This window comes from Myotis yumanensis, unplaced genomic scaffold (assembly GCF_028538775.1).
Source record: "Myotis yumanensis isolate MYYU_CA2020_CCGP unplaced genomic scaffold, mMyoYum1.0.hap1 SCAF_1, whole genome shotgun sequence".
In the NCBI taxonomy this organism is placed as follows: Eukaryota; Metazoa; Chordata; class Mammalia; order Chiroptera; family Vespertilionidae; genus Myotis; species Myotis yumanensis.
The window spans coordinates 239,680,195-239,693,301 of record NW_027223752.1 but is presented as its reverse complement, the minus strand read 5'-3'; the positions used below and the strand labels follow the sequence as shown (position 1 = coordinate 239,693,301).

The 13,107-nt window shown below is 64.4% G+C and overlaps 1 protein-coding gene across 5 annotated transcripts; it reads right to left on the bottom strand.

Moving 5' to 3' along the window:
- Window positions 1-816: 816 nt before the first annotated feature.
- FAM53A (family with sequence similarity 53 member A) lies at window positions 817-11,816 on the bottom strand. 5 transcript variants are annotated; one of them, XM_070400618.1, is made up of 6 exons: window positions 11,551-11,627; window positions 11,163-11,286; window positions 4,713-4,917; window positions 3,607-3,664; window positions 2,034-2,665; window positions 817-1,476 (listed from the first exon to the last, which is right to left on the bottom strand). In XM_070400618.1, the coding sequence occupies exons 3-6, from the start codon at window positions 4,788-4,790 to the stop codon at window positions 1,177-1,179; spliced, it is 1,068 nt and encodes a 355-aa protein (XP_070256719.1). In that variant the 5' UTR covers window positions 4,791-4,917; window positions 11,163-11,286; window positions 11,551-11,627; the 3' UTR covers window positions 817-1,176. The 5 variants fall into 5 exon arrangements, with proteins under 5 accessions (XP_070256719.1, XP_070256735.1, XP_070256743.1 ...); XM_070400634.1 differs by lacking the exons at window positions 11,163-11,286; window positions 11,551-11,627 and adding an exon at window positions 11,729-11,816; XM_070400642.1 differs by lacking the exon at window positions 11,163-11,286 and having other exon boundaries at window positions 11,551-11,628.
- Window positions 11,817-13,107: the final 1,291 nt, after the last annotated feature.

Here is a 13,107-nt window from a genome sequence, read left to right as displayed (position 1 = left end):
CTACCCACTGAGCCAAACGAGCCAGGTCATTTTGTTTTATTTTTATCCGTCTCCCCAAGTTAAAGCCGAAACATGACTTCCTGGGGCAGAGTCTGGCAGTGGTGCTGCAGCCCTGCGCCGGGCCAGCACCGGCCCCTCACCGCAGCCGACCTCAGGATTACACGTTCATCAGGAAGGAACCACGTGGCCACCTCAGTCTGCGAGTAAACATGGCCGGCCAGGTGCTGCTGGAGCCCACCCTGAACACAGGTGGCCTCGGCCGCGGTCAGTGCGTGCAGGAGGCCAGTCTGGAAACCACCCCTGCCCGCCTTCGCCACCTGGACTCCCAGACCTAACCAGTTAGAACTCCCTGCCATGAGTGACCTACTCCAACTTTCACGGAGAAAAAAGAAAATTTCTCAGATTATTGTGTCTCATCGCCACAAACACCTCCCTTTCACCCAAAGTTCCCAGGTCAGCACCCTTAGTAGAAACCCGTGACTCTTGTTAAATTAGGAATGAACGGGGGGGCGGGGGGAGCACTGGGCCAGGACTCACGGGCTGTGGCCGCCCAGGCCACATGCCCCTGGCCGGGAACACCAACAAGCAGCCCAGCTGGTGTGGCTCAGAGGCTGAGCGTCGACCAATGAACCAGGTCACGGTTCGATTCCCGGTCAGGGCACATGCCTGGGTTTCAGGTTCGATCCCCAGTACAGGGTGTGCAGGAGGCAGCCGATCCATGATTCTCTCTCATCACCGATGTCTCTCTCTCCTTCTCCCTTCCTCTCTGAAATCAATAAAAAAAATATTTTTTAAAAAATCAAGTGGAAGGCACAGTGCAAAGCAAACATCTTTTATTGAAGTCACAGACCAGGTGCGCCAGGACCGTGCCCCACGCCGGCCAGGAGTCAGGCCGCAGAGCGTGGGTCCTGCCCCAAGCAGCGCCCAGGCTTCGTAACTACAGGACGCACAGCGCCCTTCACCGCAGGCGTTACCGAGGAACCAGCCTGCCTGGGGTGTGTACCCAGAACCCGGGTAACAGAATGCCCTCTGAAAACGCATTTCAAAATAGAGACCTTTCTCCAGAACTGTAAAAGCCAGAATAATGCAAAATACTCCTTTAGGAAAGACTGACCCAACGGCCCAACATTCAAACTAACGCCGACCTGCTTCCGTCCCCCCAGACTCCCGCCCCCGTCAGTTGTTCTCGATCTGCTCCAGGTCCAGCTCGCCGGGGCCCAGCGGGGACACGCCCTCCTCGCCGGCGCTGTCCCAGTCCCCCGGGTCCCCGCCGCTCCCGCCCTCCCGGGAGGCCCACAGGCTGGGGCTGGCAGGCCGGGGCCTGGGGCAGGCGCCCAGGGGGCTGGAGGCTGGGGTGACGAGGCCCAGGAGGCCGTGCGGGGCCCGGGGGGAGGACGCAGCCGTCTTCGCTCTGGCCTCATCCTCATCCTCACCTTCGCAGTCCAGGGAGCCGAGGCTTTTTGAGTTCTTCAGCGTCTGCAACAGGGAAGACACGTGCGTCAGGCGCCGCTGGGAGGGCCACGGGCACCCCGCCGACCCTGACGCAAGTCCCCGAGTCACACGAGCGTCCTTGGTCCCTGCACCTCAGACACACCCCCTCGGGCGGCGCCTGAACGGAGGGCTCCTGCGAGCCACCTGAACCCCACAACCGGGCCGGCGCCCAACCTGCCCACGGGCCGAGGCGCTGGCTCTGCAGTCACCACCGCCCTCGGGGAGGCCCCGCGTCTGTGCCCCGAGGAGAGGCAGGGTCCGCGTGGAACCATGCCACCTAGGACACCCGGGACACTCCATACCCCCAGATCCTCACACCCCACAGGGCAGCCCGGGCCCCACTCCTGGAGGAGGGTGGGCAGATGGTGTGGGTGTGGCGCTGCCGCTGGAGCCCGGCTCCAACCCGCCAGGGACACAGCGCACCCGGCAGTGCCCCCGGTCGGCACAGAGGACACCACATCCTCCCGGCCAAGGGCCAGCCAACCTCCCCAGCAGCCGTGGGCGGGGGCACGGCAGGTGGCCGCCGGCACAGGGAGCCTCACCCGGGTCATCTTCAGGAAGTCCAGGGATGGGCGCGGCCACCGAGGGTCCTCCTCCCGCGGGCGCTTCAGGCGGCTCTTCCTCCCTACGAGCACGCAGGGCTGCGAGCGGCTCCGGAGCAGGCCCAGCCGCCAGCCCAGTGCGGGCGCAGACGACGGGGTGTCTGCGTCCAGCAGGTGCTCCTGTGACAGGGACAGGCGGCGCCGGGAGGACAGGATGGGCCCCGGAGGACCCCAGGGCGGCCCGGAGCCGCACCCGCCGTCCACACAGCCGCCACTGGCGGAGGCCGGCCGGGGCGTGGGCGGGGAGCTGGGGCCTGTGGCCGGCAGGGCGCTCCCGGGCAGGCTGGTGCTCCCGCCGCTGTGGCAGCGCCTCTTGGAGACAGCAGTCCAGACCTTGGAGCCCCCGGGGCGCCAGGGGGACCGGCAGCGGGCCAGCTCGTCCGGCTCCGACAGGGAGCGGCAGTGTCGCTTGCTGGGCGGGGCCAGGGGCGGCCCCGAGCTCTCCCTGAGGTCGACGGCGCTGACCGCACTCACCCCGCAGGGGCCCGGCGGGAAGGGGAGGGCGGGGCCCGCGGCCGCCTGGCTCCTGAGGGGCCACCCTCCACTCAGGGCCTTCCAGGGGCGCCTGTCTCCTGAGGAAGGAGAGACGGGTGAGCAGGAGGCACCTGCCAGCTGCCCCCGATGAAGCCGGGCCTCATGGGCACGGGGCTGCACAGCGGGTGGAGCCCACAGCAAATGGTCAGTGCCACCTGCCTGCCCTCCCTGGCATGTCGGCCCTGGCTCCACCCTCCCCCTCCGAGGACGCAGGGGACAGCGGAGCAGATGCCTGGGCCCCGCCAGAGCCCGAGGGCCTGGGAGCAAGGACACCACCACGTGCCGAACGGCCTCCAGGGGAGGACACGGGGGGGACCGGGCTGGTCCCTCCTCCTCCCATCCCGCCTCCACGGGCAGTGCAGGACGCCCCGCACGGAGTCCCCTCGGCCGCGGGGACGGGACTCACCTGGGTCTGTCCCACCTGCAGTCACACAACTAACTCCACGTGACTGCTGACCCCAGCCAAAGCTCCCCAGGAATGCACACAGGCCAGCAAGCTCCCCAACACACACACTCAATGCTCACACATGCACACTCGCTCATTCACTCACGTGCACTCAGTGCTCACACTTTCACCCTCACACGCACTCATTCACACTCATTCACTCACGTGCACGCCCGCTCACACTCACATGCATATACCTGCTCACTCTTGCGCGCACACACTCACACTTGGGTGGCGAGGCCACTTGACCCATTCAGACCACAGGGCACATATCTGGGGTTGTGCCCTGGAGGGTGGAGGGCAGACCCTCACACTCCAAGGCATGGCTGCCCACCCCGCCGCCACACACACACACTGCTGGTCCAGCACACGCCAACCAAGCGTGCACCGCTGTCCTGTCCTTCCCCCAGTGGCCTTTGTGGGCCAGACCAGAGCCCGCGGAGGGCGAGGGGAGTCTGTGACCCCCACCCGCAAGGTGAGGCAGGTGGCGGCAGCCTACAGCCCTGCACACCCGCCCGGGCTTCGAACACTTACCGTTGGTCTCAAAAGGGAACACGCGGCCACTTCTGCTGTTCCGTTTCTCGGCCGAACACTGCGAGTGACAGGGAGAGACGTTCACAAGAGACGTCAGTCAGGACGCGCCCGCACGGCTCCTTCATGGCCGCATGCGTTCTACTTCCCAGGACCGGCCCTTCCGGCAGCTAGAGAGACCGGCACTGACTCCGAGAATTCCTCTCCCCCTTTTAAAAAACTACTTTTCCTCTATAGTTTACAGTCAATGTTCCTCTGTACTAGTTTCGGGTGTGCAGCACACAGTCCTATTTTATACGTGTCCCCCAATACTGCCAGCACCCACTTGGCCCCACGGCTAGGACAGCGCCCACGCAGACCCAGCCCCCAAGCCAGGCTCCACACCCCCAGGGCCAGGCACACAGCCCCCACCACAGCCTGACCAGGGCAGGGGGTCCTGAAGCTCACGCTGACACCCCTAGAAAACGGCTCCACGCCCGCCAAGCTCAGACCCGGGCGGAGCTAACCGCTGGCGACAGGCCCCGACGAGGCTCTCGGGAGGGCGGCCTCCCATCCACCGCGGGGTGTGCGCCGGGTCTGCACTGTGTGTGGGCCAGACGGTCACTAAAAGCTGGCTTTGCCCTGACGGTGGCTGTTAGTTGGACGCTGTCCCATTCCCCGTCGGGGTGCTCCCAGGAGGCGACCTATCCATGTCTCCCTCCCTCTCGTTCTCTCTTTCCCTTCCTCTCTCCCTAAAAAATATATAAAAAATTTTAAAAAGCATATCGCCCAGCCAGCGTGGCTCAGTGGTTGAGCATCAACCTATGACCCAGGAGGTCACGGTTCGATTCCCGATCAGGGCACAGGCCCAGGTTGCGGGCTCGGTCCCCAGTGTGGGGTGTGCAGGAGGCGGCCGATCCATGGTCCTCTCATCACTGATGTTCCTCTCTCTCTCCCTCTCCCTTCCTCTCTGAAATCAATACAAACATATTAAAAACAAAACATCCTGGGGTGAGTCAGAGGAAAAGCTGGGGTGATGATGCTGAAAACCTGCCATGAGGCGGGCAGGCTCTGGGGACGGCGGTGCCCTCACGCTGCCCCCCACCGCCCAGCGGCGCCCCCTGGCTCACCGGGCCGGCATCGCAGCTCGGGTGCGCGAGGTCGTCCAGGCTCTGGTTCTGCAGCTTCTCGGTGATGAGCGTGACCATGGTCGGGCCTGCCGGCTCCTCCGTCCGCACCGCCAGGCCCTGGGGTCGGCGCTAACCCTCCCGGCTGCACTTCCGGGTCACAGGCGAGCGGTCCATCTCCAGCGGCTCTTCAGAGCCTCCTGTCCGCCTGTCAGTACAGAGAATCGGCGTCCGTGAGAGCGAGAAGGTGCCGGAGAGCCGGGTCTCAGCCAGCAGGGGAGAAACCCCAGCCCACCTGCCTGCAAACTGCCCGTGGACGGCCCAGTGCCCGCCCCACCACTGCCCACGGACGGTCCAGTGCCCGCCCCACCACTCACCACGGACGGCCCAGTGCTCACCCCACCACTGCCCATGGACGGTCCAGTGCCCGCCCCACCACTGCCCATGGACGGTCCAGTGCCCACCTCACCACTCACCACGGACGGCCCAGTGCTCACCCCACCACTGCCCATGGACGGTCCAGTGCCCACCTCACCACTCACCACGGACGGCTCAGTGCTCACCCCACCACTCACCACGGACGGCCCAGTGCCCACCCCACCACTCACCACGGACGGTCCAGTGCTCACCCCACCACTGCCCATGGACGGTCCAGTGCCCACCTCACCACTGCCCACGGACGGCTAAGTGCTCACCCCACCACTGCCCATGGACGGCCCAGTGCTCACCCCACCACTGCCCATGGACGGCCCAGTGCTCACCTCACCACTGCCCACGGACGGCTCAGTGCCCACGTCACCACTGCCCATGGACGGCTCAGTGCCCACCCTACCACTGCCCATGGACGGCCCAGTGCCCACCCCACCACTGCCCACGGACGGCCCAGTGCCCACCTCACCACTGCCCGTGGACGGCTCAGTGCCCACCCCACCACTCACCACGGACGGCCCAGTGCCCACCCCACCACTGCCCACGGACGGTCCAGTGCCCACCTCACCACTGCCCATGGACGGCCCAGTGCCCGCCCCACCACTCACCACGGACGGCCGAGTGCCCACCCCACCACTGCCCATGGACGGCCCAGTGCCCGCCCCACCACTGCCCACGGACGGTCCAGTGCCCACCTCACCACTGCCCATGGACGGCCCAGTGCCCGCCCCACCACTGCCCACGGACGGTCCAGTGCCCACCTCACCACTGCCCATGGACGGCCCAGTGCCCGCCCCACCACTCACCACGGACGGCCCAGTGCCCGCCCCACCACTCACCATGGACGGCCCAGTGCCCGCCCCACCACTCACCATGGACGGCCCAGTGCCCACCTCACCACTGCCCATGGACGGCCCAGTGCCCGCCCCACCACTCACCACGGACGGCCGAGTGCCCACCCCACCACTGCCCATGGACGGCCCAGTGCCCGCCCCACCACTGCCCATGGACGGCCCAGTGCCCGCCCCACCACTGCCCATGGACGGCCCAGTGCCCGCCCCACCACTCACCACGGACGGCCGAGTGCCCACCCCACCACTGCCCACGGACGGCCCAGTGCCCACCCCACCACTGCCCACGGACGGTCCAGTGCCCGCCCCACCACTGCCCACGGACGGCCCAGTGCCCGCCCCACCACTGCCCATGGACGGTCCAGGGCCCACATCACCACTGCCCACGGACGGCCGAGTGCCCGCCCCACCACTTCCCATGGACGGCCCAGTGCCCGCCCCACCACTCACCACGGACGGCCCAGTGCCCGCCCCACCACTGCCCATGGACGGCCCAGTGCCCACCCCACCACTGCCCACGGACGGCCCAGTGCCCACCCCACCACTGCCCATGGACGGCCCAGTGCCCACCCCACCACTGCCCATGGACGGCCCAGTGCCCACCCCACCACTCACCACGGACGGTCCAGTGCCCACCTCACACTGCCCATGGATGGCCCAGTGCCCACCTCACCACTCACCATGGAGGCCCAGTGCCCGCCCCACCACTCACCACGGACGGCCCAGTGCCCGCCCCACCACTCACCACGGACGGCCCAGTGCCCACCCCACCACTCACCACGGACGGCCCAATGCCCACCCCACCACTCACCACGGAGGCCCAGTGCCCACCTCACTGCTGATGAAGGCCCAAAGGAGTTAAACACCCCTCCCTCACTCCATCCAGTTGCACAAAGCACCCCACCCCCACTGAAGCTGGACGGGGTGCAGAGTCTGCCAGGCCCAGCTGGGGGTGACGCAGGCGATGCTGGGATGGGCACTGAGCCCTCCAGCCCTGGGAGGGGGCGCCCAGACCGAGCCACAGCCGGAGGCGGAGGAGCTGTGCCGAGACCTATCCCGGTGCACACGGCGTGGAGGGGCCAAGCCCCACGGACAGTCTCCTGGACAGAGCCAGCCCTCGCTGTGGCCACGCTGAGCGGAGCAGCTGACGGGCGCCCCAGCCCTGGGACCCAGGCCGGGAGCCGCCAGCACGGAGAGAACAGGACTGGGGAGGACGCGCCTCCAAATTAAAAATGGGGCTGACATTTGTCCTCAGGGAGGACGGCGCCACCCACTCTGCCACACCTGCCCTGGGACCCCAACCCGCCTGCTGTGATGACGGGTCCCACAGCCCCCCTCATCACCCTAAGGAGCAACTGGCCACAGATGGAGCTCTGAGCAGCCCACGGGTGAGACCACGCAGGTCCACACCCACGGCAGCCGGCACACAGCCACCTCCTGTGGACCCACAGCCTGACCAGGACAGGGGTGTCCTCAAGTTCACGCTGACAACCTTAGAAAAGGGCTCCACACACGCAGAGTTCACACCCAGATGGCCGCACGCTGCCCCCAGGGGCTGGCCGCCAGGTGTGCGCCGCGGGCTTGCACGTGTGTGTGTGTGTGCGCGCGCGCGCGCAAAGGACACTGAGGAGAAAATACACACGTGGGACGACATCAAAAGCGCCCGCTCAGCAAAGAAACCATCAGCAAAACGAAAAGGAAGTCACTGTAGGGAGAACATGGGCAACGACACATCTGATCAAAGATCTATTTCCAAAATCTATAAGGAACTCACACAACTCAACAGACGGAAGGCAAGCAATCCAATTAAAAGTGGGCAAGGACCTAATAGACCAGGGGTCCTCAAACTTTCTAAACAGGGGGCCGGTTCACTGTCCCTCAGACTGTTGGAGGGCCGGACTATAGTTTAAAAAAAAACTATGAACAAATTCCTATGCACACTGCACATTTCTTATTTTGAAGTAAAAAAACAAAACGGGAACAAATACAATATTTGTATTTGCATGTGGCCCGCGGGCCGTAGTTTGAGGACCCCTGTAATAGGCACTTCTCCAAAGAGGACACAGACGGCCGAGAGACATGAAAAAAGGCTCAAAGTCCCTGAGCATCCGAGACGCAGATTAAAACGACAATAAAGTAGCACCGCACACCTGTCAGATGGCTACCACCAGCACGTGAGGATGCAGAGAAAAGGGAGCCCTCGGGCTCTGCTGGGGGAATGCAGATGGTGCAGCCGCTGTGGAGAACAGTGTGGCGTTTCCTCAAAAAATTAAATATGGAGCTGCCATTTGACCCAGTGATCCCACTTCCAAAAATATCCCAAGAAACTAGAAACACCAATCAGAAAGGACATATGCACCCCTATGTCCATAGCAGCACAACTTACAATAGCGAAGATCTGGAAACAGCCCGAGTGCCCATAGCAGACGAGTGGATTAAGAAACCGTGGTCCATCTACACCAGGGAACACTACGCAGCTGTGGAAAGAAGGACCTCTGACCCCGCAAGACAGCACGGAGGGACCGGAGAGCATTGTGCTGAGTGAAATGAGCCGGTCAGAGAAAGACAAGTATCACATGATCTCACTCATGTGGAATCTAATGAACAAAATGGACCCAGAGACATAGAAACATGGCAGACTGCGGAATCTCAGAGGGAAGGCGGGAAGAGAGCAAAGAACTTGTAGGCGTCCATACATAGCCCCATGCACAGACCACAGGGTGGGTGGAGGTGGGCGAGACGAGTCAAGGGGGCAAAGGGGACACATGGAATACTTTCAACAATGAAGATTGTTTTTAAATGACAATAACAAGTGAAAAATTAAAAAAGACTTCAACACAAGACACAAAGCACCGGCCCTGACCAGCCCGTCTTGTCGGTTTGGACAGCAGGGCACTCGGTTTAAAAGGTGCAGAGGCCGTGTTTGAGGTCAGCGCCACAAGCCAACAAAGGAGAAGAAAGCTGCGCCTTCACCTGGCACGCTGTTCCCGCTGTGCGGGCGGAAGAAGAGCCGCAGCACGCGGCCTCACTGTGAGAGCAGGGGTGAGGGGGGACCGCCAGCCGCACAGAGGAGGCAGGTTCTGACTCCGATGCCCGCTCGCCGGCTGGGCTCTCTGAGCCTGTGTTTCCGTGACTGGAAACAGGAAAGAACCACCCACTACACGAGGCCACAAGGAATCGACGTAAGTAACACACGTGAAAATGCCCAGGTTCCTGGCACGTTTAAATTATGACCATTTCTAATGGACTAGAGGAAATTCGTGCACTGGGGAGGGGGGTCCCTCAGCCGGGCCTGAGCCCTCTCGCAGTCCGGGAGCCCTCGGGGATGTCATCCTTACCAGCCGCCTGCAGTAGAGGCAGGAGAGGCTCCTGACACCACCCCGCTTGCCCAGCCGTGAGCCTGGCATCTGGCTGAGTGGTGCTCCCCTGTGGGAGCGCACTGACCACCAGGGGGCAGCTCCTGCGTTGAGCGTCTGCCCCCTGGTGGTCAACTTGCATATTAGCCTTCTCTTATATAGGATGCTTAAGACTGTGGAAGTCAACTCCCCTTTAAGAAGTATCTTTTTAAATATGTTTTTGATTTCAGAGATGAAGGGAGAGGGAGAGGGAGATAGAAACATCAATGATGAGACTCACTGACCGGCTGCCTCCTGCACGCCCCCTACTGGGGATCGAGCCCGCAACCCGGGCATGTGCCCTTGATGGGAATCAAACCTGGGACCCTTCAGTCCGCAGGCCAACACTCTGTCCACTGAGCTAAGAAGTATTGCTGCGGCCCGGCCGGCGTGGCTCAGTGGTTGAGCATCGACCTCTGAACCAGGTCTCAGTTCCATGCCCGGGGTTGCGGGCTCCATGCCCAGTAGGGGGCGTGCAAGAGACAGCCGATCAGTGAGTTTCTCATCATTGTTTCTATCTCCCTCTCCCTTCCTCTCTGAAATCAATAAAAATATATTTTAAGAAAGACTGCTGCAGAAAAAGCTAAAAGGGCTTATATAAAAATCTGTAGTTTTTTAGGGTTTTTAAGGTTTGCAGTGCACCTGTGGAAACTGCTGTGTCCCCTGTAACAGCACAAGTCGCCTCATGTGCCTGCCCCGAGCACACGGTGCAGAGGGGAAACCTCTACCCAGGAAAGGCCCCAACACGTCCCCCGGCAGACGGACAGGAACTGGGGTGCTTTCTCCCTTAGGCATTTCCAGTAGCAGCAAGGACCGCGCTCCCTTCTTCGCCCCTAAACCCAGGGAGTCAAACAATGCCAGGGTCCACGCACCACGGGGCAGAGCCGTCCCGAGCTCCCACCACCCACGCCTGCCACCCTGCCGAGCGACCCTCAAGGTGGCAGCGGACGGCACCAGAGAGCGGAGCTCCAGACCACGTTCCAGGCCCCTGGGCTGAAGGGGAGCCACGGGATGGGGGCGGGGAGGGGGGCCAGGTCCCTGCGCACAGCACGGGGAGCCCCGAGCAGGCGCACTCCGCGGAGACTCGCAGAAGGATCATCGCCAAGCACCGCCGTCCACACGGCACTCGCCGACCCCCGTTCAACGCCCGTCACCCTTCCAACACTCCTATCTCGGATTATATGCAGGAATTTCAAAGTAACCGGCCCGGCCGGCGTGGCTCAGTGGACAGGGCCTCGGCCTGCGGACGGCGGAGTCCAGGGTTCGATTCCCGCCGGGGCACATGCCCGGTTGCGGGCTCCATCCAGGGGCGGCCCGACCACCATTCGCTCTCATCATTGACGTTTCCCTCTCCCTCTTCCTTCCTCCCAGAAATCAATAAAAACGTATAAAAAAAAGAACTTCAAAATAATCGGGACAAAGCGTCTCCCACCTTCTACCATCCGCGCGCGGGGCGGCACTTCCCTCCCCGACCGGCCGGTTTCCGGGTCGCGCTCCGTCCCGGGAGCGGTGGCCGCCGACCTGCGTGAGACGCAGCACCTACGCTCGGTCCCGCGGCTGAGCCCCCGCGAGGCCGAGGCGCCCTCTCGCCGGCCTCCGCGCACAGGACCCGGGGCGGCGGCATCGCACTCGGCGCGGCTGCAGCGGCGGCGCCCGGCAGGGGAGCGGCGGCACCGCGGTGGGCGGCGCGGCTCGAGGCGGCCGGAGCTGCCGGGACGCGGAGGCGGGGAAAGTGGAAATAAAGCGCTCACGCCCCGCGCCGCGGGTCCGGGACTTACGCCCTCCGGTGCGTGCGGTCCCCGCGCACCGGCCGCGGGAGGGTCCGGCCTCCCACGTCGTCCGGGGCCACCTTGGAGGCTCCTTAACGCACCGTGTGTCCCGTCCAACTTCCTGCTTCTCCCGCTGCGAAATGACAAGCACGTGAGCCCAGGAGCGACGACACCCGCACCGGCGACACCCAAGTCGGTTCAACAAGTGGCAGCGCGGCCCCTCACAGCCGCGGGGGGCGCGGGGTCCCGGGCGCACGTGGGCTTCCGCGGCGCGGGGGTCCCGGGCCGGTCCGAGGAGGCTTGCGCGCGGCGGGAGTCCCAGCCCCCGGTGCCCCGCGCCCTCCGCGACCCGCCCGTCGCGCTCCGGGGTCCAGCGGCGAAAACGCTCGGCACTCACGCGGGGGGCGGCGCATCGGGCCGCGCGGCCAGGTCTGCGCGAAGCCGGCAGCCGGCCCGTCCGGCCCAAGTTCACGCGCGGCCCCGCGCAGGCGCGCGCACGCAGGGCCCCGCGGGGCGCGCACGCACGGGCGGCGCGCGCCCGGCCGCCGCCTCGAGGGCCGACGCTGGGCCGGTACCTGAGCGCGGCCGAGCGGCGGCGGCGGCCACGGCCGGCCGGGCGGAGCGACTGAGTCGCCGGCCCCGCAGGCCGCGCTCCTCCCGCAACAGCCGACTCGCCTCAGCGGCCGGGAGCACACCACGCGACCCCGCCCCCTCCGGCCGCGCTCATTGGCCGTTCGGCCAGCCGCCGCCCGCCCCTCAGCGGCGCCGCGCGCACGGGGATTGGGCAGCGTCTGGGTGGGCGGGGCCTCAGACGGCGGGGCGGGCCAGCGCCGACGGAGCTGCGTCTGGGTGGGCGGGGCCTGAAACAGCAGGGGCGGGGCTACGCCGGCGGAAGGGCGGGGCCTACGCCGACGTGGGCGTGCTCTGGAGTCGCGAAGGCGGGCAGCGGGGCGACCCGAGGCGGCGGGAGGGCGCGCGGGCAGGGAGGTCGGGTGGCCCAGCGGCGGCTCGGCGGTTCGGGGTGCTCCTCTTGCGACCCGTGGTCCCCACTTTCCGGGGCGTACCCGCCCTGCCGGTGACCTCAGTGTGACCTTGAGCAAGTGTCTGAGAGCCTGCTAGACCATCAACACTACACGAGAAACAGAAGTCATAAGGGCGGGAAGAACTGGAACTGCCATTGTTTTTATTTACTTATTTTAGGGAGCGTGGAGGGAGGGCGAGGCCGAGAGAGACACGCATGGGAGAGACTCAGGGATGGGTTGCCTCCTCCACCAAGTGTGCGCCCTGGACGGGAACTGAACCCAGGACCCTCGGTCTGCTCCCGGTCACTGTCCACCGCCCATCAGGCCGGGCAAACTGCCATTATTTATACCAAATAGGGTTTTCTAAACAGAAACACCGCAAGCAGATCCGGACAACGTGTGCTAAGGAACAGGTTGCTACCGGGAGCAGGGAGGGCGACCTCGGCGGGCAATGATGCTTTCCCCCCGGGCAGGCATCTGGGCAATGCCATTCTCAACACCGGTCCCTACTGGTTCCCATCGCTGTGACCCCTGGGGTCAGACCAAACCCGGGGTCAGCAACCTCGGCACTTGGGTTCTGGCTGGGAAAGAATTCGGAACCAAGAGCTAAACTGTAAGAGGACATTTATTGGGTAAATCTCAGAGGGAGAAAATGGGATTCCTAGAAAAAACGGGCTTAGGGAACAAGTTATGGCGGCAAAGGAAGGGCCCGTGGAGCTTGGGAGTGAGGAAGGTGGCAGTACAGCCAGGGCGGGGAGGAAAGGCACCCTTGGGGGGAAGGCCCACCCTACTGTTGTCCTTTGCTAGGCACCCGGGCACCCCCTGGTGACCTCTGTACCTGGCCGTCACCCTGGCTCTGAGCGAACGTGGGGAAGGTCACAGACGTTACTGAAGGGGGAGCTGAATACATGGGGAGACCGAGTCGATGTAAG

Excerpts from the sequence above, each read along its gene's own strand:
- FAM53A (XM_070400634.1), bottom strand. The coding sequence starts at position 4,790 with ATGGTCACGCTCATCACCGAGAAGCTGCAGAACCAGAGCCTGGACGAC. Across the intron at positions 2,666-3,606 it reads GTTCCCTTTTGAGACCAACG|GAGACAGGCGCCCCTGGAAG; the intron begins GTAAGTGTTCGA and ends CTCCTTCCTCAG. Across the intron at positions 1,477-2,033 it reads ACTTCCTGAAGATGACCCGG|ACGCTGAAGAACTCAAAAAG; the intron begins GTGAGGCTCCCT and ends TCCCTGTTGCAG.